This window comes from Pocillopora verrucosa, chromosome 6 (assembly GCF_036669915.1).
Source record: "Pocillopora verrucosa isolate sample1 chromosome 6, ASM3666991v2, whole genome shotgun sequence".
NCBI lineage: Eukaryota > Metazoa > Cnidaria > Anthozoa > Scleractinia > Pocilloporidae > Pocillopora > Pocillopora verrucosa.
The window spans coordinates 5,678,227-5,700,709 of record NC_089317.1 but is presented as its reverse complement, the minus strand read 5'-3'; the positions used below and the strand labels follow the sequence as shown (position 1 = coordinate 5,700,709).

General features: G+C 38.0%; 1 protein-coding gene across 1 annotated transcript; it reads right to left on the bottom strand.

The window, feature by feature from the left end:
• Window positions 1-86: 86 nt before the first annotated feature.
• Window positions 87-22,391, bottom strand: LOC131786106 (sodium/potassium-transporting ATPase subunit alpha-3-like). Its single transcript, XM_066168183.1, has 26 exons — window positions 22,279-22,391; window positions 22,119-22,180; window positions 18,702-18,788; window positions 17,421-17,549; window positions 16,526-16,585; window positions 14,923-15,126; window positions 14,236-14,298; window positions 13,990-14,040; window positions 12,860-12,994; window positions 11,162-11,548; window positions 10,222-10,363; window positions 9,569-9,642; window positions 8,986-9,077; window positions 7,936-8,326; window positions 7,025-7,211; window positions 6,797-6,900; window positions 5,997-6,174; window positions 5,455-5,556; window positions 4,891-5,045; window positions 4,664-4,758; window positions 4,090-4,129; window positions 3,508-3,642; window positions 2,900-3,030; window positions 2,389-2,490; window positions 1,185-1,276; window positions 87-554 (listed from the first exon to the last, which is right to left on the bottom strand). The coding sequence occupies exons 3-26, from the start codon at window positions 18,783-18,785 to the stop codon at window positions 526-528; spliced, it is 3,162 nt and encodes a 1,053-aa protein (XP_066024280.1). The 5' UTR covers window positions 18,786-18,788; window positions 22,119-22,180; window positions 22,279-22,391; the 3' UTR covers window positions 87-525.
• Between the last annotated feature and the right edge of the window lie 92 nt (window positions 22,392-22,483).

Here is a 22,483-nt window from a genome sequence, read left to right as displayed (position 1 = left end):
GCATTGTTGTATCACGATACATACAGAGTTCCTCTTGGCCACACACACGACCATATAACTATCCGTAGTCAATACACAGAAAAACATTAAAAAATGCTCATTTTATTGCTTATGTATGTAATGACTAATTTTGTATGGACGGAGTAAATAATTACCAATGTGGATTGTCAAAAATATCTTTTCCCTTCGAAAAGCACAACCTCCTTTCGATTTCAAAGAATTGTTCAACTCATCAATATTTTCAATTTCATTCAGTCATGAGGGAGGACAGTACGAAAAATCCTTGAACTTTCAAAACTCGTTTTGGCAAATTAAAAACGGCTACAAGCATTTGGTAGTAATATAATCATTGCAACATGCCTTTGTAATATTCAAGGCAGATAAATTCACTCTGAAACATTATTCATAAGCGCAAGAGGCATTTAACTAACAGTCTTTCGTGATCCAATCCGCTTTCAACGTGATTCAATTCGATCTCAATTCATCTGCACGCAACTGACAGCATCATACTCGCTTTGGTTTTCATCAATAGTAAGTTTCTTGTTCCAGCCAACCTAAAGAAAACAAGAAAAGTCGGCCCAAGTGGTTAGTTTTTTTTTTTTTTGCATAGATCAACAATGTCAGACAAAAGGTTTTTGGACACTCGCTCACAAGTGGCAAGATTGAAGTAAGATTGGACTACCGTTTTTTACCACAATTCCTCCCGCTCCACTCTTCCCAATTCCAATTCCAATCACATGTCAATCAACACAATCAGTGCTATATCCACAAAACGACAACATCGTGATTAGGGGAGGGGAGGGGAGGGGAGGGGAGGGGAGGGCGGATAAACCTCTTCACTGAAAAAAAGAAAAGATGCTTTGAAGACTTTGTCTACGATTTCAGAATGCAAGTCGCAACACCCAAGCCTGACTTAACTGCAGACAAATTTCTTAAACAAAAGATGATGATAATAATGATAATGATGATGAAAGGAAAAGAAATCAAAAAATCTCTTATCGATTTTAATACAAAGTAAAGCGCCTACGAAGTGCGTTTTGTTCACCACCACCTCCCTGTCCTCGCTCTGATAACGAGGGAAAGGAGAATGTGGGCAGACCAGGCCAGAAAAAAAAAAACACTGAAAACAAGTTTACTTCTCTATTTTTCAATTTCTTTTGATTGACCAAAGCGAAATGACTTACATCCCGGATGTCTTCTGATGATATATCTACGACATTCGTCGTACACAAAGATCAAAAGGCTGAAAGGAATGGCCGGGAACCACCATTGAGCCCTGTAGAAGAAAGTAAAGATAATACACAATATGCAAACTATTTGAATAAACTGTAAATAGTTTTAAACCAAAGAGTGACAGTTAATCGTTAAGTCTAATCGTCCTTATGAGACTAGTTTTTGGGAAGACTGTTTAGAGTTTCGGAAACCTTAGCAGAAGTCATCATAATGCCCGGTTTTCATATGTCGGAAAAATTCCACACGAACGGTTATTTCGTTGTTTTCCGACCGTCCCAGATTGTTTCAACAATTGAAAACTGGATATCGTAGAGATTCCCGACTGTCTGGAGAATGATCGGCGACAAATTGGGAAAATCGCGAACGTTTCTAGTCTCCTCGATGATCGGCGATCATTAACGATATACGACAACTTCAATTTTCATTGTTAGAGACGTTAGGATAGTTTCAGCTCGCTACCAGTCCTCTTGTTGCCTAGTCTACATTTCTCCTATCCGCAAGATGGCGTGCGGAAGAATCTGGGACGGTCGGGAAACAATGAAATTGCTGATCGTCTGTGATTTTCCCGACATATAAAAACCACGCTTTAAGTCTTAAAAACTTCCTCTTGTGAATGCTACCGACAATAGTGCTTCTCAGGACTACACTGACCCGGGCGATCAAACTAAACGATCAACTACTTGGTTTAACTCTGCACAACTTTTAACCCGAGAACAAAATGTGCTCATTACGGTCTGTGTTAATTGGATTAGGCTCCTCTTCACAAAAGTTGACGACGACAAGCACCATCCACATGAATACAACCAAGTAACCCGGAAAACTAATTTTACCAACGGATCGAGATTGGCCAATCACAGCGAAAGTCTTTCTGCTAATAGAACAATACGGGATTTCGTACTTTGCTTTGGTTTTTTCTTTACTTTGCTTCATGATTGGTCTAGAAAATACAAGCTCCCTCGCGATCACTCGGATACAAAACTGAAGCAATCGTGATTTGGTAACTCGCGTTTTCCGGCGCCTTTTCCCCATCTTACTCCGAGATTTCATTGGATCTTTGAGGTACGAACCAGTGTTTTTATTGGTCTATTCTCATTTTTTGGTTTTGGTTGTACGAAACTTTATCCACGGGCGCTCTATGCGACAGAGTGTACTTACAGTAATGGGTACATCCGCAGACCAGTAGACAGACCAGGAGTGTAGCACAGCAGTACAGCGAGGGCAGTTTCAAAGACAAGGCCAAAGTTCAGGGCTTTGTTACTGATGCAAAAAGGTATCAACAAAAATTAAAACTTGACATAAATGATGATTAAAAAATAAATCCGGCGGACTGGTCCCATTTGAAAGCGAAGCCCGACTCATCACGCGTAGAAATCGAGAGTGCATAATCTAGTCATTTTACAATAAATCCATGAGTCGTTCCAAATTACACAAGACAGGCTCATACCGTTTTCCTTTTTTTTTTTTACAACCACAGACTGTAGGGCTACTCTCTTCACTTACAATCTATCACGGAATAGTTGGCGAGTAGCGTAACCAATCAGATTGAAGCATTGTGATAGAGTGCGAATAGATATGTTAACATTGTACTATATCCGTTTGTTAAAGAAATATTGTAGGAAAAAAAAACGACAAAAACGAAAAAAACACACCATACATGTCAACTTACGTCATCTTCTGCTTAATAATGGAATTCTTTCGAGTTTTACAGATGATCAGATCAGCCCACTGTACCACTACAATGCTGACAAAGAAAGCTGTGTGACATGTGTACTCCAAAATCTTCCTCTGGCTGTACGTCTACAGGAAAAATAATGTTAAAAGCTAAGAGCTCATGGGTTAAAAGAATAGAAATCCTCGTATATAAAGTAAGTGTGATGTGTTAAACATGTGGAAAAGTTTCTAAAACATAAAACTGATTAAGTGTGTGCGTAAGATTTAGAAAATCGAAATGGCCTTGTTGTCTAGAAAGGTAGGGAGCAAACGTGGCATATTTTCTCAACATCAAACTTCAATCTCAAATCTTCTATAGTGAAGTTGGCTCGTTAGGGTTGAACAAGTCCGAGACATAAGAGACATAGGCTGCAAGATCATAATAGGAAACTGTATATTTGGGACAGAACAGTTTTGGCTAAATAACTCCTTATTATCATATAACATTTTTCGGCTTGACGGGTTACCACAATTTTCTATGAAAATGGGGCTTCGCTGCGCACGCGCTGTGAGCTCCGCTATAGCCAGAAACTGTACAAGAGTCGATGAATCGAGATGGCTCACCCATTCCTGTCCATAGCTGTCAGGTACGCTGTTATTATCTCTGTCTTCCCATTCCGATCGAATACCAAACAGGCGAGTTGGAAAGAAACCATTTTCAGTCATAATGACGAAATACGTGAAGAAGCCTCCCAAAGCCTACAGACAATAAAATACTTGTAAACAGATAAACACTTATACCAAGACAGGTAACTCGAAGAACTAACTTAAATTAACGGGACAAGAATTTTCCTCTGTGTTGCTTTTAGATGGAACTGCAGCAAGATGAACCAGTAATTCCATAATGCAACGACAGACTTGTCCTCTGTGATTCAATTTCTTTCCAGCATGAAACGAAAAAGAGTGCAGGTACTAGCGAGTCACTTTGGGGAAAAAAGTTACCTGTTCTTTTCTGAAACCCACTTTTGCAGACTCTAAAAGAGCGAACAGCACTAGTAGAGAGTACTTTCCTCGCGAACACAGCGCAATTAAAGGACAATTAATATTTCGATAAAGACGTGGTTCAAATGACGCGTAGCTGCAGATATGTTGGTCTGCAGAATGACCAATTTACACCGTTTTGTTAGAATTTGGTACTTCACTCACCTGAATGAAACCAATTTGTCCATAAGTCATGGCAATTAGCCTGGAAAGAGAGAGTTGATATTAGAATCGTGCTGAAAAAATTCCGCTCGGTATTACCCAACAAAGGTTCAAGGAAAATTATGAGAGTTCAACAGAACAGTGCATAGATATCAACAAGCACTCTTGCTCTAAGAGGAAAATGTAATGTTTATCTTTTGGGGATTAAATGATACTCCAACTTCTCATTGCGCTGTCTGCCTGGGATGACTCAAGAAAGTTCAGTTAATTTTCAACATTTTTGCTAGTATGGGTTAGTGACTCCGCAATTTGATTTATTTTCTTGAAAATGATATTAAACAAAAGACCAACCATTTATCAACAAGATTTGATCATTTATTTTAAAGGTTACCATAACGACACTGCCACCTTAAAAAAAACACCTTAATTTTTCACCTTCGCGAGTTTGCAACCGAGAAACCCAGTAATTTTCAGCCAATGATATATAACCGTATCAAGATTCGTCTTCTGCCAAAGTCTTAACTCTGTGGATTATGTTGAGAGCCACCTTTAACTTGGGTGGTTCTGAACGTCATACCTTTCATTAACAAGTTTGTCATGTAAGGGATCACGAGGCTTCCTCTTCATGATGTCGCTCTCTGCTTTCTCATACGCCAAAGAAATGGCAGGAACCTGAGAATTAAAAAGGAAAAAAAATAATAGTAATAATAATAATAATAATAATAATAATGATCATAATATCATATTAAGCTTGATTTCTTACATATGTCTACTATGTTATTCGCTGGAGCCTGCTGTACTTACCATGTCAGTACCCAAGTCAATACAAAGAATTGTAATAATGCCCAGAGGTTGTGGAATGCCGATTATGATGAACATCAAGAATGGAGTGATCTCAGGAATGTTACTGGTCAGAGTGTAGGCGATGGACTTCTTCAAGTTGTCAAAGATCAAACGACCTGGAGAAGGAAAGATGAAACACGCAGGTCTATGGTTTTTCTATTCTAAAAACAAAAAATACCCAAGGAAAACACAAAGTTCAATGTAATTACAATAACACAACTTTATTCAGTTAGGAATTAACCTCGTCTGTTGTATCAGAAGGAAGGCAGCATGGTTTTCTCATCAGTTTTCAGGTGAGAAACTCCATGAAAGTTCATCATAAACAGACTACTACCTACTTTTAATTCTATTGGCAAGTAAGGTTAAGTCTGTACTCAAGGAATTTCATAAGGCTTTCCTAATAATTTAACAGTACCCTTTTATAATCCTATGTATAGATTAAAGTGTTTTGCCCATGAAACGAGGACAAATCTCAGCATTTGGAACATTTATAACTAATTTGAAACAAACTTGTGCTTATCCCACCTTCTTCAACCCCAGTAACAATGGAGGCAAAATTGTCATCCAACAGAATCATATCAGCCGCCTGTTTGGACACATCTGAGCCTGCGATACCCATAGCAACACCTGGACAGACAAAAAAAGTGTTAGGCTTTAAACAATAATGCTGAAGTGAAGGGACGGAGCTGAGAGGGGGGGGGGGTGGGTAGGGGACCGTATCACGCTGATAATATAACCCTTGACACGACACTCCATTAATAAGGACAAACACAGAGCAATCATAAATGTCAAGTCCGAGCGCCATATAATCTGAAATTTGCTTCACTCACCCAAAATTGTTGACTCTGACTTTCCACTTTCTCGACCTACATGCCATTTTGTTTGGGTACACTTTACAGTGACTAACTACTACACAACAACACCTCCTCAGAATTTTGGACTTTTTTTCGTTATCCTCGGCATTTCAACGACCACATTCTTTAGTCGTAAGGCAAGTCATTTAAGTGACAACTTACAACTTTAACGTACTCAGAAACTTGGAAGTTTTTTGGCATGTAGAAAATTACCTATGTCAGCTTTCTTCAAAGCTGGAGAATCATTAACACCATCTCCTGTCACAGCAACAATGGCCCCCTGTCTCTGGCAGCCTTCTACGATGATCAGTTTCTGCTGCGGGGAAGTCCTGGCAAATACAATTTCAGTGTGGTACTTCAAGATATCATCTAGCTGTTCACTTGAGACATCCTAACAATGAAACAGAAATTAAGAGAACTATAGATTAGCACTGAATGTGCACAACAACTTGTGATGAGGTGCAAGATATCATGCATGCTGAATCCCTTTGTTCAAGCTAAAATATGATTTTTTTCAAACGCAGTACAGATGAGGTTATGAAAAATTGGTCCGTGCAATGAAGTAGGTGGAAAACTAAGCGCTTTCACATGAGTGCGTCATTGCCCGCGGGGAAGTATGGGACCTTGAACAAATGGGAACTGACGAGGGGTCTGTGAGGGATTTTATGCCAGACATCCGGGAAACCTTGACGCGACTCGTGTCAAATCTTCCCGCGGGCGGAGATACGCTAGCACTAACGGCCTTCTGACAAGCTAACGGTAAACAGCAGATGGTAAAAATTGAACTTATGGCCGTCTGCTTTCAGTTGTTTGGCCTCTATAATGAAAAAAATTGCATTTGCCGGGAACTAGAGATCTATCTACGTTTTTCCTTTTTTCACAGGGTTTCTATAAACGTTAACCTTGAACTCATTTATATTAATGGAGTCACATTCCACAGGAAAACATATTGAGACCTCAATTAGCACAACAGCAACAACAACGAAATCAACAACGGTAACACTAATTGCTACCTTGAGCTGTCCTCCGTGAACTACAATGGCTTTGGCATCTCGCGGATTAACATCAGCCACAGGGACACCCAGCCTCTCGGCGATGTCCTCCACAGTTTCAGTTTCTGTAGAATGGTTCAAAGGAAAGTTTGTTAATTTTCTTTCCTAAGATAATAACACTCGAATCCAAGCGTTTCGAGCCAATTTTGAGGACTAAGGACTACCGCGACCTTCAGGCTTTCCATATACCTTCAGATATGATTCCTACGCCCCTTGCGATGGCCTTGGCTGTGATTGGGTGATCACCTGTTACCATGATGACTTTGATTCCTGCACTGCGGCATTTGCTGACCGCATCGGGAACAGCGGCGCGAGGTGGATCAATCATAGACATTAAACCAACAAAGCACAAGTCTTCCAGAGGGAAATTGGGAGGCTAAGAGCAGAGAAAAAAACAATATACAGTATTATCTCTTTTAAGAATTCTATAAAACTCTTCAGCTGGAAAACTTTCATAAGCTTCTTTGTTCGGTTTCCTCAGGTACTGTGTTCTAGTTTTGAGATGTGAGTGATCTACAAAACGAAATTACCTCCCTAAGTTCGCTTATTTCCTCTACAATTGGGTAAGTTTCTAAAGAAACTGTGGTGCTGTGTTGGTGAGGGAGTATAACAAGGTTATTTTGGTTTTATTAACTGACTTGATAAGCAAACCTGATAAGCCTCTGTAAAGAGTTTTGAAAGCTGAAATTTCTAAAGTTTGGTTACCTTAACAGTTTGGTTACCCTTCAGTAGAGAGAGGCAATGTGTGAGTTCAGTGCCCTTGCAGAGAGCACTACACGGTGACCCACGAAGGATTCAGGCTCTTCGACTTAGAGATTTGGAGTCTAGCGAATCGGACTCCTACTTCGTGGTCTTCTGATTTTGTTCACAACTAGTAAGATTTCAGATCGAATCGGACTCCAATCTCCCACCAACATTACATGCATACCCCTCATTCGATGGTTTAACGCATAATACGGGCGGATATTTGACGATTTGCGTATGGGGAGAGGAAAATTACGAAAATACGTTCCGTTTTCCCATTAAGGTAAAATGGCGTTCTGGTGAAAAAGAAAAAGAAAAGGTATAAAAAAGATAGCCCTATTGTAACCTGAACTCACCTCATCAGCTACAAACTCAAATCCGGGTGGAAATTTTTCAGCATCCAGGTAAAAATGGCAAAAGCCCAACACACGCTCTCCCATTCCACCCAATTCCAAGTACGCCTTCTCAAAGGCTTCTTTCTTCGCCTCATCAAGGGGCTCCTCTTTGCCGTTCATGAGAATTGTGGAGCAGCGATCTAAAATTCTCTCTGGTGCCCCCTTCATGACCAAAAGGTAACGAGGATCTTCATCACCTTCCTGTTCGTGAATAGACACCTGGTATTTGTTGGTGGAGTTAAAGGGAATTTCTGCCACCTTTTTGTTGTTCTCGCGCATTTTAGCCACATTTCCTACTTGTAGTTCGATGCATTTTAGTAAAGCAGATTCTGAGGCATCTCCATTGGTCTCTCTGTTGAAAAATTAAATATATTTTTTACTTCTAAGTTGTAATTATGTTTGTAAATTTCTTCTCTTTATGGCAATTGTTTTTCAAAAGGGGTTTTGTACACAGGGCAAGGTTACTCTCTTTCCCACCCCCCACCGGAATTTTTCCTCGGGCCTCCCTTCAGGTAAGTTTTGCAGCAAATGCATCTTGGGTTTGTTCAAAATCATGCGCTCTATAGCCTGTAATGCAGGTGTCTAATTAGAACGAGTTAACGTTACAAGCTCGCGATCGTTTATCCGGCCGGCGATGTTTGATTTAGAGTTAGAGAGGACGGTGAAGGAGGGGGAGGCGACAAATTTCCACTGTCCCACCCCAGTCCTTCCTTTTTGAACGTCGCTCGCCCGTTGATACAAGCATCTTTTTCGCCCTAGCCTTCCGCTGCTGTAAAAATCAAATATGGCAGCTATGATTTTCACCAAGAAAATACTATGCACTGGTCTATGCCAGGTGCTCTTTTTGCCGTTTGCTATGTCGCCACGTTTTACTAAAAGAACGCCAAGGACAGACAAGCCAAGCGCTATATGGCGGTTTCTGTTATAAATCCAATCTTTTCAAACGCCAACTAAGATGGTGATTAAGATATATTAGCATAACTTAAAAATTAGGGGCCCGAAGCTTCTTACTTTTTGAGTACGGGTACACCGTCTTGTCCTGTCTTAAACTCTGCACGATTACATAAACCCGCCACTTTAGCGAGTGCAGTCCAGGTTTCTGTCTGTCAGAACAGATGGTAAAATTGTTACTTTTGTTACATTCAACATAAAAATGGGAACACGAGAGCAGATGGCAGACTGCCTATAATCGGCTCTTACTGAAATCCCTGGGAGAGAGGAGTGCTCTTTTATCTATCAATTTTTTTTCCGTTAATTTTCGCTGGTACCAGGGTAAACCTATTCCGAATGGAACTTGATTAAGGTGTGACACTAATTCAAGAATTTACTGTATACTAGAAGTTAGTATACATAAAAGCTATCTTCACATAACAATCTTAATGGTCCATGATAAAATAATTAGCATTAAAAGTCTATAATAACATAATGAAAAACAGGAGTCTATGATCACATTAATGACAGTGAATGATAATAAAAATAATAATAATAATAATAATAATAATAATAATAATAATAACAACAACAACAACAACAACAACTACAGAAGAAAAACTGGCATTATCCCAACGAGAGCTTGGATTTTTCAAAAGTGTACCTTTTCCATTGGAGTTCCTGACTGATCTTCTGTTGTATCAGCTTCAAAGATTTTGTCGTCAAACCACATGTGAGCTACAGAATAAAAAAGAGAGAAAATAAAAAAGCGATGTCTTTGTATATCTAGTAAATGGACAAATCTCCCAGAAAACTAGTACATTATCGATATTTAAGTGTGTTCAAAGATCACATTCCTCTGTTTGAAATAAAAGACGTCGCTCCATTTTGTTTGGTTTCCTTGAAAAAAAAATTTTTCATAATAAGGACTGACAACAGCATACATGTAAATTGCAATTGAAAGTGAAGCATTGAAATTCAGAGTGAGTATGTTATAGAAAAGGAGAGTTATGTTTCTCAGTCATCAATTCAGTCATCCCTAAGCTGCAGAGCTCCGTCTAAGGAGCTTTTAGGCAGCTGAGGGTTGTGAAAGCTACCGTAAAGCCAGATATCGATGTCTAAGTGCATGTCATACGAGCAATGTTGAAAAATTCTTCATAGGGGTTACAGAAATTGAGTTCAGGCAGATGAAGCTTTCAGACCATCCTAATAAGCTACAGGCACGCACTCTAACTTTTGTCTTCTATGCAGTAACGAATGAATTTCTTGTGCAGTTAAGAAGTTTTTACATACATGTACAATTCGTACAACACTTACCCACGGTCATTCTGTTCTGAGTCAAGGTTCCTGTCTTGTCTGAGCAAATGGTGGATGTACTTCCCAAAGTCTCAACTGACTCTAAGTTCTTCACCAAGCAGTTTTTGGCTGCCATTCGTTTAGCAGTGAGAGTCAGACAAACCTTAAGTAATAAATCAGGGTGTGTAAGCTAATTACGAATGTTTTAAATAGTCATGCATTCACCAGCATAGAAAATTAATAAACATTTTGATGTTTTAAGCCGTTTTTGGCTGCCGTTCGTTTAGCAGTGAAAGTCAGACAAACCTTGAGTGATAAATCAGAGTGTATAAGCCAATTACGAATGTTTCACAGTCGTATGCATTCAACAGCATATAAAATTTATCAACATCTTGATTTTTTAAGCAATTTTTGGTTGCCATTCATTAAGCAGCGAGAGTCAGACAAACCTTGAGCGATGAATCAGAATGTAAGCCTATTATGAATGTTTCACACAGTCATATGCATTCAATAGTGCAGAAAACTAACCAAGATCTTGATTTTTTTATCCAGCTCAGGGAAGAGAACCCCATACTTAAAAAAACAATAATTCCTTGGGATTGAAAACTGCAAATTAACTCCAATTTATTGTGAATGAAGGGGGTAACAAAACTGTGATGCTGCATTGGTGGGGGATAATGTAAATTGGCCACAATAGAGAAGAAGTTTTCCTTCTTCCATGATGAATTCCAATAAAAGCAGACTACTCAAGACTGGAGACTTGTATTCTTTCAGATAACTTGTTGGAAGAAGTTAAAAATACTATGCACGCATGCCACAGGTCTAAGCATAATTAGATGCATAACACGCCAGAAAACGTGTTATTGATTATAAAGTTAACTTGAGTTTTAAAATGAATGCTGCTTTGAAAAAAGGTCATTCATACTGTAAACATGGAAAATATTCATAGAAAATTACTAACTGTTACAGTTGCAAGTAGACCTTCAGGCACGTTGGCAACGATGATACCAATTAAAAAGATGCAAGCAGTGAGCCAGTGGTATCCAAGGATCAGTGAGAGAATAAAGAACGTCACTCCAAGAGTTACAGCAACTCCTGTGATAATGTGAATGAAATGTTCAATCTCCACAGCAATGGGTGTTTTCCCTGACCCTAATCCACTGGCTAAGTTAGCGATGCGTCCCATGACAGTGTTGTCGCCTGTTTGAACAACAATACCAGTACAGGTTCCTTCAACAGCATTTGTTGAGAAAAATGCCAAGTTCTTTGTCTCCAAGGGATTGTCATGGGAGAATTCTGGGGTGCGTGCTTGGGGCTCCGATTCACCAGTGAGAGATGAGTTGTCAACCTAGAGGTACAAAAAGAAAAAATGATCGTAAATATTACAATTTATGTAATGAGCTGAATTATTTACGAGTTTTGATTGGTTCTTTCATCATAACTTATGATATTTTGGAGGGCAGATGCATATATGACATCACCAACAACAATCTCTGCTTCTTTAATATAAAACAGATACACTTTATGTCACCGTGGGTCTGTTCAGTAATAACTCAGAGAAGAAGTCAAATTGTAGCGAGAACATCGGTGACACACTCGGCTGCCTCTTGTGTGCTGCTTTTTTTGTTCTCACCACATTATGACGTCATCTGTAATCTTTTACTGAACAAGCGCACTGCAACATGGAATCTGTCCGATAGACTAATAAATATGGTTCTGGGCCAGGTTCTTTAAAACACGTTTTAACTAACCCGGAGTTAGTGTGAAACTTTTAATTTAATTTTATAGCTCTGCAAAGGGATTTTTTTCGTTTGCATTTTCCCCTGTTAATTTTGAGTCATACGGAGATGAAACTCGTTCTTAGCTCTTGCACACACCCATCTACACGAGAAATCAAATCCAAGGTTAACTTTTAAACCTAGATAAACGTTAACACCTTTCCGAACAACCCGACCCTGATAACGATGACAATGACAACAGTGATACTGATCACAACAATGGATAACAATAACGATGATTACAATGATTATAATTAACCCTATAACCCCTAAGAGTGACTGGCGTCTAATTTATCCTTACCACATCATCCCTGAATCAAACAGAAAGGTCAGGAGAATAAAGGAACTGATCACCCACTAAAACAGCTCATGATTATTTGACAAGTTATCCTTGTCAGCATTGTAGGAGATGTTTAGAGCGCAGTATACAGAATATGCATAATGATGTTAGGGTGTCAAGGTTTAACACTACTCTAGTAAGTGATGGTAAAGGATGAAAAGGGTTACATACAGCTGTTTGCAGAGAGCTTGTCACAAAAAAGACATGGTGCACGTGAAAACCTCGAAAGGTTACTCAACGTTAAGTTTACATCGTTTTCGTCGTTCATTAAGATCAGTCATTCCTATTTTTGTTTCTCGTCAGTTTGAGAATTAAAAGTCAATCTTGAGAACGAATTAAATTCATCAAACCCACTATACCTCTTCTTTACAGTGATGCTTTCTCAGATTTCCTTGAGATCCTGATGTCAAGGAACCGTGACCTAAAAACTACCCACAATGCCTTTCGTGGTTGTCGCGTGCACTGCACTTTTTCGACAACCTTTCCACAAACAGTTGTATGCAACCAAGTTATGAAAACTACATACACAAAAAGAATGTACCTTAAAACCTCGTGCTTCAGTTACACGGATATCTGCTGGTACCCTGTCTCCAAACTTCACAAATATAACATCCCCTACAACAAGTTTTTCTGCGGTTATGTTATGTTTCTCCCCATCTCTGAGGACAGTAGCTTCCTGTGAATGAAACATTTTGTTTCCATGAACTCTACATCTTAGAAAAGGACTGTTACATCATGTCTTGAAAGGTTCACAGAGTTAACGGCAAGAAAAAAGTTTCTTTGTTCCCCACAAAGAAGGGGTCAATTGCAGACCACTGTACCAAGAAATGTGGAGGTCTAGGGTTTGTTTCCTTGTGGGAACTCAGATTTTTTCCATGTCCAACACTAGTAACTGATAAGCACCTTAAGTAAAAACTATGATAGAATGCTCGAACGCGATTGGTGTTCACCAGCTCGATTTGAGCATAAATATGACAGTTTACGCATCATGCTTGTAATTGGACAGTATAATAGGACAGTATAAAGGGACAGTTTACACGTCATGCCTGTGTAAGTGGACAGAACGCGTCACGTGCGCGTGCAGTTGTCTCGCATTTCGCCGAGTTAACTGTTGTTTTTTCCTTGTGAAAAGGTATAACAGATGTCTAGTCTCTTTCTTAAATTTTGTCACAGTTTTGATTAATTGGCAACAGGACTTCGTGTCATCCAATTCTGTCTGTAATCATACTCATGATTAACAAATCGGACTCCCAAGAATCACTCGAATGATTACAGACCGAATTGAACTCCACTCGGTGCTACCAGTATTACCATTATCTATTTGACAAAAAAACAAAACGTTTATTTGATAACCAAACTCAGACCAACCATTGTCTTTCTACATACCTGGTATAGAATACAAGTTTTAACAGTTGCAAAATATTAAAATTTTCATTTACTCTGTCATACCCCATAAATAATAGTTTTACATTCCAACATCCACAATGATGAGGCAAGTAATTTGATCATTCCAATGCCTTATTGTTCTTTACAAGGAGCCAGGTTAAAGTTTTGTTAAATTTGTAATTTGAGACCTACTGGCACTTCAGTCTTAAATTCAAGACTTCTTGGGCACAGATCTGCTGGTAAAACTTAACTACAATCATATGAAAATTTCGATCACTCTCTTACCTGTGGGACCATTTTCTTGAAACTCTCCATAATCTTAGAACTCTTGGCCTCCTTAACTCAAGAAATCAGCAAAAGAAAATAAGTAACTGTGAGATTGTGTAGTTATGGAGCCTACATGCACCCATAATCACCATAAACTTTTTCAACAAGCAAATTTTGCATGTAGCCACTTGGATTGCAAAAAAATATATATATGCCCTTGATGTTAGGAATTTTGTTTAAAGTATTAAAAGCTGGTACACTGACCTGATAGTAGGAGAAACATCCAGTTATGATAACCACTGTGGCAAGAACTATTCCAAGGTAAAGCTGAAAGGAAAAAAAAAAGGAACTTGTATAACTGGACTGAACTGAAGTCTAAAAAACGTTACATGTTGTATCATTTGTATTTAAAATTAAAGATCCTATTGGTCCATATCTGTGATAGCCTGACCTGCTTGTAAGTTAGATCCCATGGCAAAGAAGTAAGCATCACTAGCAAAATTCCTTGGACATGAGCCAAACACAGATCATTCATGTCAGCTCAAACAAGTTTGCAAACAGCACCAGGTAACTCTCCATTGTTATATACCTAGACTTTCACTCAACAAAATGATCACTGTAATTGGTTGATTCTTGGTCATATGCCCGTGATCAAATTCGAAAGTATCCCGGCCAGGATACAATTGCGCAGTTGTTACCCATGTGTGTGTGAATAAAGAAGTTATGCCCTCTTTTTTTGTCTGTTTTTGCCATATGATTGTTTAAAGGAAAGTCTAAATAGATAACACAGCACATAATGTATGGTCCCAAGGGAAACTAATTAGTTTTGTTTTCCCTCAAGTCCTACTGTTTCCCTCAACTTCGTCTCCAGAAACATCAGGACTCTCGGGAAAATAAAACAAACTGTTTCTCTCAAGGCCATACATTAAACATGTAATATTCATTACTTACATCATCTTTATCTGGTTCTTCCATTGTGGATGCTTTGATGGCGAAAGTAATGAAACAAAGAAAGGCACCAATCCATAAGAGCATGGCAAAGCCACTGAACAGCTGTTTGCAGAATTTCACCCATTCAGGAGTCGTTGGTGGTGGAGTCAGAGCATTAGGTCCATCCCGCTCAAAGATTTCATTAGCCTTCTCTTGTGTGAGACCCTTTAGGGAACATTATTATAAAACTTTTGTTAAAGCTTATGCTTGTGTAATTTTCAAAACATGACAATGCATTTGAGTCTGTATGCTTTGCCTCATCCATAATAGCAGTACCTACTTTAACCTTTTAACTCCTACGATCTGATTGTTAATTCTCCTCTCTAACTCCTACACATTTACTAGTAAATTAGTATGAGAACTTGGTATTAGATCAAGATGACAACTTTTGTCTGATCAGTTTGAGCATACTCATTAACTGTTTGCTGGATGACATGTGGATATTAAATGGGAGAAGTTACATGTTAATCACTTCTGGGGGTGAAACGGTTAAGCATCTCTACAATTTTTAACTCAAAGATCTCAAACTCAGTTTTGCTCACTGCCCACAATGCAATTTGTATAATTATAACTCAGAGAAATTGTTGTTAATTGGAACACCATTCCCTTGTTGACATCTTTCCTTGTGTCTCCTCACTTTTTGAAATTATAATGTACTAACATTCTCGGGAGAACATCCCTTTGGGTCACCCCTGGGTGTGGAAGGGTTCACATGAACTATAGTATCACCAGTAAGAAATAGCCTGAATTTAATCCCTTGACCCCAAGGAGAGGGTTGTAGATAAGAGCCAACAGCCAGCAAAGTACGCCAGCTTCTCTGCAAGGTTTCGCTGGCTACTTCCATTGCTTTGAGAGCCCATACAGAGATGATGTTTATAACGTCGAAACTTGGGCTCAATAAAAATATAAATTTGCACTGCCTATCTTTTCTGAAAACATAAAAAAGATTTCTGACTAGAGGTTAGTTTAAAGATGTTCTGATGGGGACTGTCTTTTGACAAATCCTGCTGAAGTGGCAGGAAAGTGCAATATGACCTTTTGTCTGCCATATTGGATTTTGAGACCCACAACTGTTTACCTTGAAAAAAGCTTCGGCAACTTAAAACCTTAAAGAAATCCCTGCAAGGAATGACTAGCATCTATATTCTCCCCACAATATCACCCCTGAATCACACATTAAGGCCACTTGAATAAAGGAAATGATTTTAAAGAAACTAAAGAAACTCCTGATTGTTGATTAAATTCTCCTTGTCAGTACCTTAAAGAATGTATGGTGCTCAGTATGGAGAATATGCATACTGATGTTAACCTTTTACCCCCATGAGTGACTAAGACAGAATTTCTCTTTACAATATCAATACAATACCTAGCAGATAAGTGATGAGAATAAAGAAAAATATCAATTTGGGGATAATTAGTAGATCCAATACTAAATTCTTTGCACTATCATTATCAGAATTGTATGGTTGACAGTAAGGAGAATTACAAATTTGATCTAAGAGTTAAAGGGTGAAAGGGTTATCTTTCTCACTAGTTGGAGTGATCCATAGTAGATAACTCTTACCTTTTGCAAATCAGTGCTGAGCCTGGCTTCAAGATCCTCAAGTGGTATCTTGTGCTCATCCTTCAAAAATGAAAAAAAAAAAATTATCATCAAATGATAGACTGAAACTTTGATAAGTGTTACACAATTCCACGGCAGTTATTCACCATAGCATACAAGCAGGCCCTCATCATAGTGCTTCTCCACCAGCATTTCCTCGCTACAACCTTGAGCCATGTGAGCTGGCCAGAGGTGTGTAAGGAGTCTACTTGTAGAAGTGATAATTAATACTGCCAGACCCCAAACAAATCTGTTTGCGACTCATCTCAAATAATTCCACAAGCAGAGAAACAAATCTCTCGCTGAGCTGATAGAAAACTTTAGATCTGACAATGAGAACAACTACGACTGTGAGTTTTCCTTGTTAAGAGTAGTGCACCTTCTTCACAAGGTGACAGGTCATGCAAACTCTGAATAATTTTGTAGCCACCCCATCACTAAGAGTTTTACTGGAAATCTTGTAGTTGCACTATGAGTTGAAAGGTGAGTCAAAATTCTTCTTTTTTCAGATAAAACTTTTTCAGGAATACCAAAAAAAGAAAAAAGGAAATAAAAAAACAACAGAGAATTGCAAAGAAAGTATATTCAGTTAGGCCTGACATCTATCTGTGAAGTGTGCTCCTGATGCAGAAAAAGCTACATTCTCTTGCGTAACATCATGATTGTATCTAAAGTTACAAATTTGTCACAACTGATGACAACTATGAGGGACAAGTGCCACTCTACTCCCAGCCAGAACTTGTAGTTGTAGTGGTAACGGTAGTCAGATCTTAAGCTCTGTAACGAGAACATGCTGGCAGGCTACTAGTCACCATTGAAAGAAATCAATTTTTTTAAATCATTTTTTTTATGCTACCATTTCCAGTTCTTGTTTGAGATCTTCAAGCTTGTCCTTGTCCTTGTCCTTCTTGCCCTTTTTTTCTTTCTCAGGAGCATGTTTCACCAAAGGTGTGGTTACAGCTTTGTCGTCATCTGCCTTCCCATACTACAGGAGAGAAAAATAAAAAAATTCAACATCATTGTCATCATCCTCTCTACCATCAACCTTTTAACCCTTTGACTCCCAGAAGTGATTAACATGTAACTTCTCCCTATAATATCCATACATTATCCAGCAAACAGGTAATGAGAACATTCAAACTTGTCAGGCAGAAGCTGTTCTCTTACTCTAGCACCAAATTCTTGAAATTAATTTACAAGGAAATGTGTAGCAGCTAAAGGAGAGAATTGAAAATCGGACCTTGGGATTTTAGGTGTTAACCCATTTGCTTGCCAAATCTCAACAAAAATTCTTCTCCCTGTCTGCTGAATATTAAAGTCTCATAGCCTTTTTCTAAGAATTGAGCATTAAATTAAAAAAAAAAATACTACCACAATGACATTTTTATGTGCTCCTTCTATGCGCAACAATTACTTACATTGTAGCTAGAAATAATGCTTTTATCAATCCTGGGAGTGAAATAGTTAAGTCAAACGCAAAAGATGTTTTATCTTAGTAGTATAACAATATTTTAAGGTGACACAATTCATATCTGTGAAAATGTTTAGAGATATTCTGAGCCCTTTTGAAAACATCTTGTAGAGTTCCGAGAACACCCCCCCCCCCAAAAAAAAAAAATCTCAAGTGTTTTGTCAGGAGCACTTTTTAAGTGTGTTCCCAGCTGCATGCAGCAAAGTGAAGCCCCTGATAATATTTTTCTTTATTCTCATCACTTGTCTGCTTGATATTGTACGGAGAAATGTTGTGAGAAATTCTGTCTTGGTCACTCATGGGAGTTTAAGGCTAACATGAAGCCTTTGCATATGGTACACTTTTTTTCCTCTTACTTTATTTTCTTACTACAACAATTCTCAGGGTTCAAAATGACTGCTAGTGAATGGATAACCTTCACTAAAATGTAATTTTTGTCTGTTCTGTTTGTTAATTGAGATGTGATGTAATGGATATTTGTTCAAAATATAGTTTGATCAGACAACTTGATTGCCACTGGCTGGAAAATAAATTCATACCTGGTGCATACTGCCAAATGCTCAGAATAGGTCCATTTAATTTATTGAACATGCCTGACATTTGTTGGTCAGGAAATATAGGACAAAAAAAGACAAAAAAATAAGTGAAAAAAAATGTATACTGAACCTCATCAGCAGTGCCACCAACATCAAAATTTTCTTGAAGATAAGCAGCCCCAAGCTCCTCTTTTTCCTTTGTACCATTCTCCATTATCTGAAAAATAACACCATGTTTTCTATCACCAAAACGTTGCCTCATTCATAAAAATAAATCAAAATTTCTTACAAGAAGTGAACTGCCAGGCAAAAATGAATATCACAACAAGTCTGCAGATCAATACATCAACCAAAAAGTCAGTAACAAGTAACGAGTGTGGGGAGATATGTGTTGTGCAGCTATACGACAGACCAAACAATAAAACTACATGAATGAACACATGTAAATGCAAATAGAAGAAATTGAGTAAAACATTCACCTAAAATATTATGCACAAAATGGACACAAAGTTGAATTTCAGACACACAAATTAAACTGAGATTGTTTGAGTTTGCCAGTAAAAATGAATCTGATAGAAGTCTGGAGAAATAAAAGAAATGCTAAAATATTTCCTGTTTAATCTTCTAGACAAGAATTTTGTATACAAATGGAAAAACATTACTGATAATGGTGCCCACAAAGCTTTTTATTGGTCATAAGTAATAATCTTTACACATTTAAAAGGAAAAATTAACAGAAAACAGGAATATTTAATTTTAGGGTGATAAATATTTTATGAGCTATAACAGAAGTCACCTGCATGGAAAGAAAGAAAGTAAAAAACAGGCTAGGGTATCATTTATGAAATTAGAAAAAAAAAAGCAGATACAAAATTGAAGAATATTCCTGCCAACTTCAATAATCAGCTCATATAACCATTTCTCAACTTTCAAAAATACATGAAATTTCAAATCATCAAATCTTGAATTGATTCAAATTTAAAATTCTTCAAACTGTTTACTGTCAAATTTAAGAGTCGTTAACTTTTAATTCAGAACTTGGAACATGTATGATTAGAGTATTTTGACATATTACAAACAGCCAAAGAGCCATATGGTTTGGTAAGAATGTGTGTAGGCATGGGAAGAGGGAGACCAGAAATTTCTCTCATCCTGAATTTTTTTTTTCTAGGTAAGGCTATAGATGGATTTTTTTTTTTTTTACTTAAAATTAACCAGTAGTGTCCTAAAGTCTCTTATGATTAATTATCAGTGTAAGAATAAACAGCTGTAACCACAAAGAGAGACCTGTAAGTCTTACCAATAGAATCTTAATCTTTTCAACAGAACATCAGTATACATATTCTCTAAACTGTTCTTAATGCACTGCTCAAGGTGCTACTAGGAGACTTTGTTTTACAATCAAGAGCTTTTTTAGTTGATAATCGCTTTTTAATTTGATTCAGGGGTCATAATATGTGAGGAGATTTTAGATGGTCACCTTGGGGGTTTTAAAAAGCGTCAACATACTCTAGTGAGAAGTATTGTGAAGCCTTTTAAAGATCAGAATGGGTCTGCAGACTGTCATTCATTTGAACCCCTGGGTATAACTGTATTTTTTTTTAACAGCTACAGAAAATATATTCCACTCTGTAGCTGGCACATATCTTATGTTAACATTGCCACTGTCTACAGTCATATGAACTTGTCCAAATGTTAAAAATAAGGGTTGGTACTGTCTCTATCCTTTTACTCATTCTGTATGAATTTCTGTTTGTGTTTAACTATATACGCCCCAACATCAGGATGCATTTTCTCTATACTGTTCTCCAAAAATTCCTTATGATATTGGCAAGGAGAATTTTCTCATCAATCAAAACCTTCTTTAGCTAATGATCATATCCTTTATTCCCATGACCTTGATGTTTGATGCAGCAGTGATTTTGTGAGGAGAAATTAGATATAAATCACCCTCAGGGTTTTGAGGGTTAAAATAGCTGTTAGCATGGCCTGAAATCATTAATAGCTGTTGTTTACAAAATCACACAGTTTAATATCCCCACAATTGCAATTTAAAGTCCCATAACTGATGTCTACAAAATCATACGAGTATTTCACATCAAATGCTACTGCCAATTCTGAGAACGAAGACTATTTTGTGTTTTAGGTATGTTTGGATGTTTGTGGGACTAGAAGACACAACAAGTACTGGGGTGGATATTACACAATCTAGGCATCTTTTTGTCTCACACTGTTATGCCGTGAATGCAATTTTGTTTTTCTCCATGGAACTAACATTTTTTTTTGGCTCTCATTTCTGTTAAATGAATGTCAGCCCAAAACCGCCCATCTACTCTTAAATGAATTTATTCATCGCATGGGACGGTCACTGAAAGTTTGAAATCAACAATGAAAACACACTGTCGTGAGGGGTATTCTTTCCAAAGACAAATCACGACAGACACAAACATAAAACACAAATCACTACAATAATAATTGCAGCTTACAAATTTATCATGAAAATATACTATGGCTTCCATCTGTCATTCATTTGTCCGCAAATGACAATTACAAGGAAAAAATGGAATTTGAAAGGCGTTGAAACTTGTAAACGTGATATTGAAATCCAGTTGAATATGCGATATTGCTTTGGTCTTCACCCTTCATTAAGCTATATTACGAATATGATAAGATGTCTCGTTTAAATAAAAACAGCTTGAGTAAAATCAATTATAAATAAGAAGGGAAAGCCATAACGCAGAGAACGGCATCAGTCGATCGACATTTTGCGAGCGATCCAAAAATAAAATCGATAAAATATTAACATTCACTTTCGCATCGAAATCACTCGACTGCGGAAAGCTACCCAAGCTGTATCTGAATTTTTTCGGATGACACCGGCTTGAAAAACATATCGTACTCATTCGCAGAAACAAACAATATACATCGCCGTAAAGCGAATTTAACATGTCATGCACGTGTATCAGAAACAATAGTTAACCACAACAAACATCTTTAGGGTGTGTGCCAGCGTCGAGAATCATGCCCACGCTAAAAGCGCTCTAAATACTTTCAAGACGTTATGCTTCTGATTTAATGACAAAGTCGCTGGAGTAATTCTCTTTCCTAACGTAACCGGCTAAATCGATTCAGAAACGCACCTTGCAACAAGAAGTCTGTTGTTTATCTGGTCATTGTGTGACAAAAGTAATACCGCAAGCTGTTGTGACAAACAACTGAAAGATCTGCCTTCGTATATTTCATTCCTCAATAGGGAATGCTGATCGATGGACTACAGATAGCAAATTTCACAGACAAGCAATCTGTCTACATCTCAGCTTTCTTTCTCGTAGTATTGCAATTAACACAATCAATTGCAGCTGCCAATAAGGACATACATGATTCATGTATCCGGGCATGTTTTACTAACTTCAAACAAAGACCTGAGCTCGTTTCGATTCTTTGGCGACATGGATGTTTATGCACATCAAGTGATCTTACTCAAAACATATCCCCAAACTGATTTTTTCTAAATAAAAGAAAATAAGAATTTTTATGTGATACTTACCGCGAAATTCAACGCCTTCTTTGCAGGTATGTATATCACTTGCGGACTTGAAACGCTCACACAGCCGGGCGGAAAAATGAGATTGACAACGAATTATCTTCCCTTGAAATCTACTACAGCTCGATCAGCTAACGTGACTGCAAAATCTAACAGGTTCACCTCAGGCGCAACCACTTGGAAAATCCCAAAACAAAGAGCAATATTCTCTGCACCTCTGCGATCGTCTCGCCAGCTCCTCCTACCGTACGGTACGCGCGATCCGATGACCCAAGCGTGGGGGCACACGTGTTTTTTATATGCCGACGTCGACGAAGGGACTTCGGTAAACTTCGGCGATGGACTTAGTTCCGGACGTTTATCGACCG

Bases quoted from the DNA above. Each gene is read 5' to 3' on its own strand.
- LOC131786106 (XM_066168183.1), bottom strand. From the start codon at position 18,785: ATGGAGAATGGTACAAAGGAAAAAGAGGAGCTTGGGGCTGCTTATCTT. The intron at 8,327-8,985 runs GTAAGAAGCTTC...ATTTTTCAACAG, and splicing joins GGTGTACCCGTACTCAAAAA to AGAGACCAATGGAGATGCCT. The intron at 3,031-3,507 runs GTGAGCCATCTC...TTTTTCCTGTAG, and splicing joins ACAGCTATGGACAGGAATGG to ACGTACAGCCAGAGGAAGAT.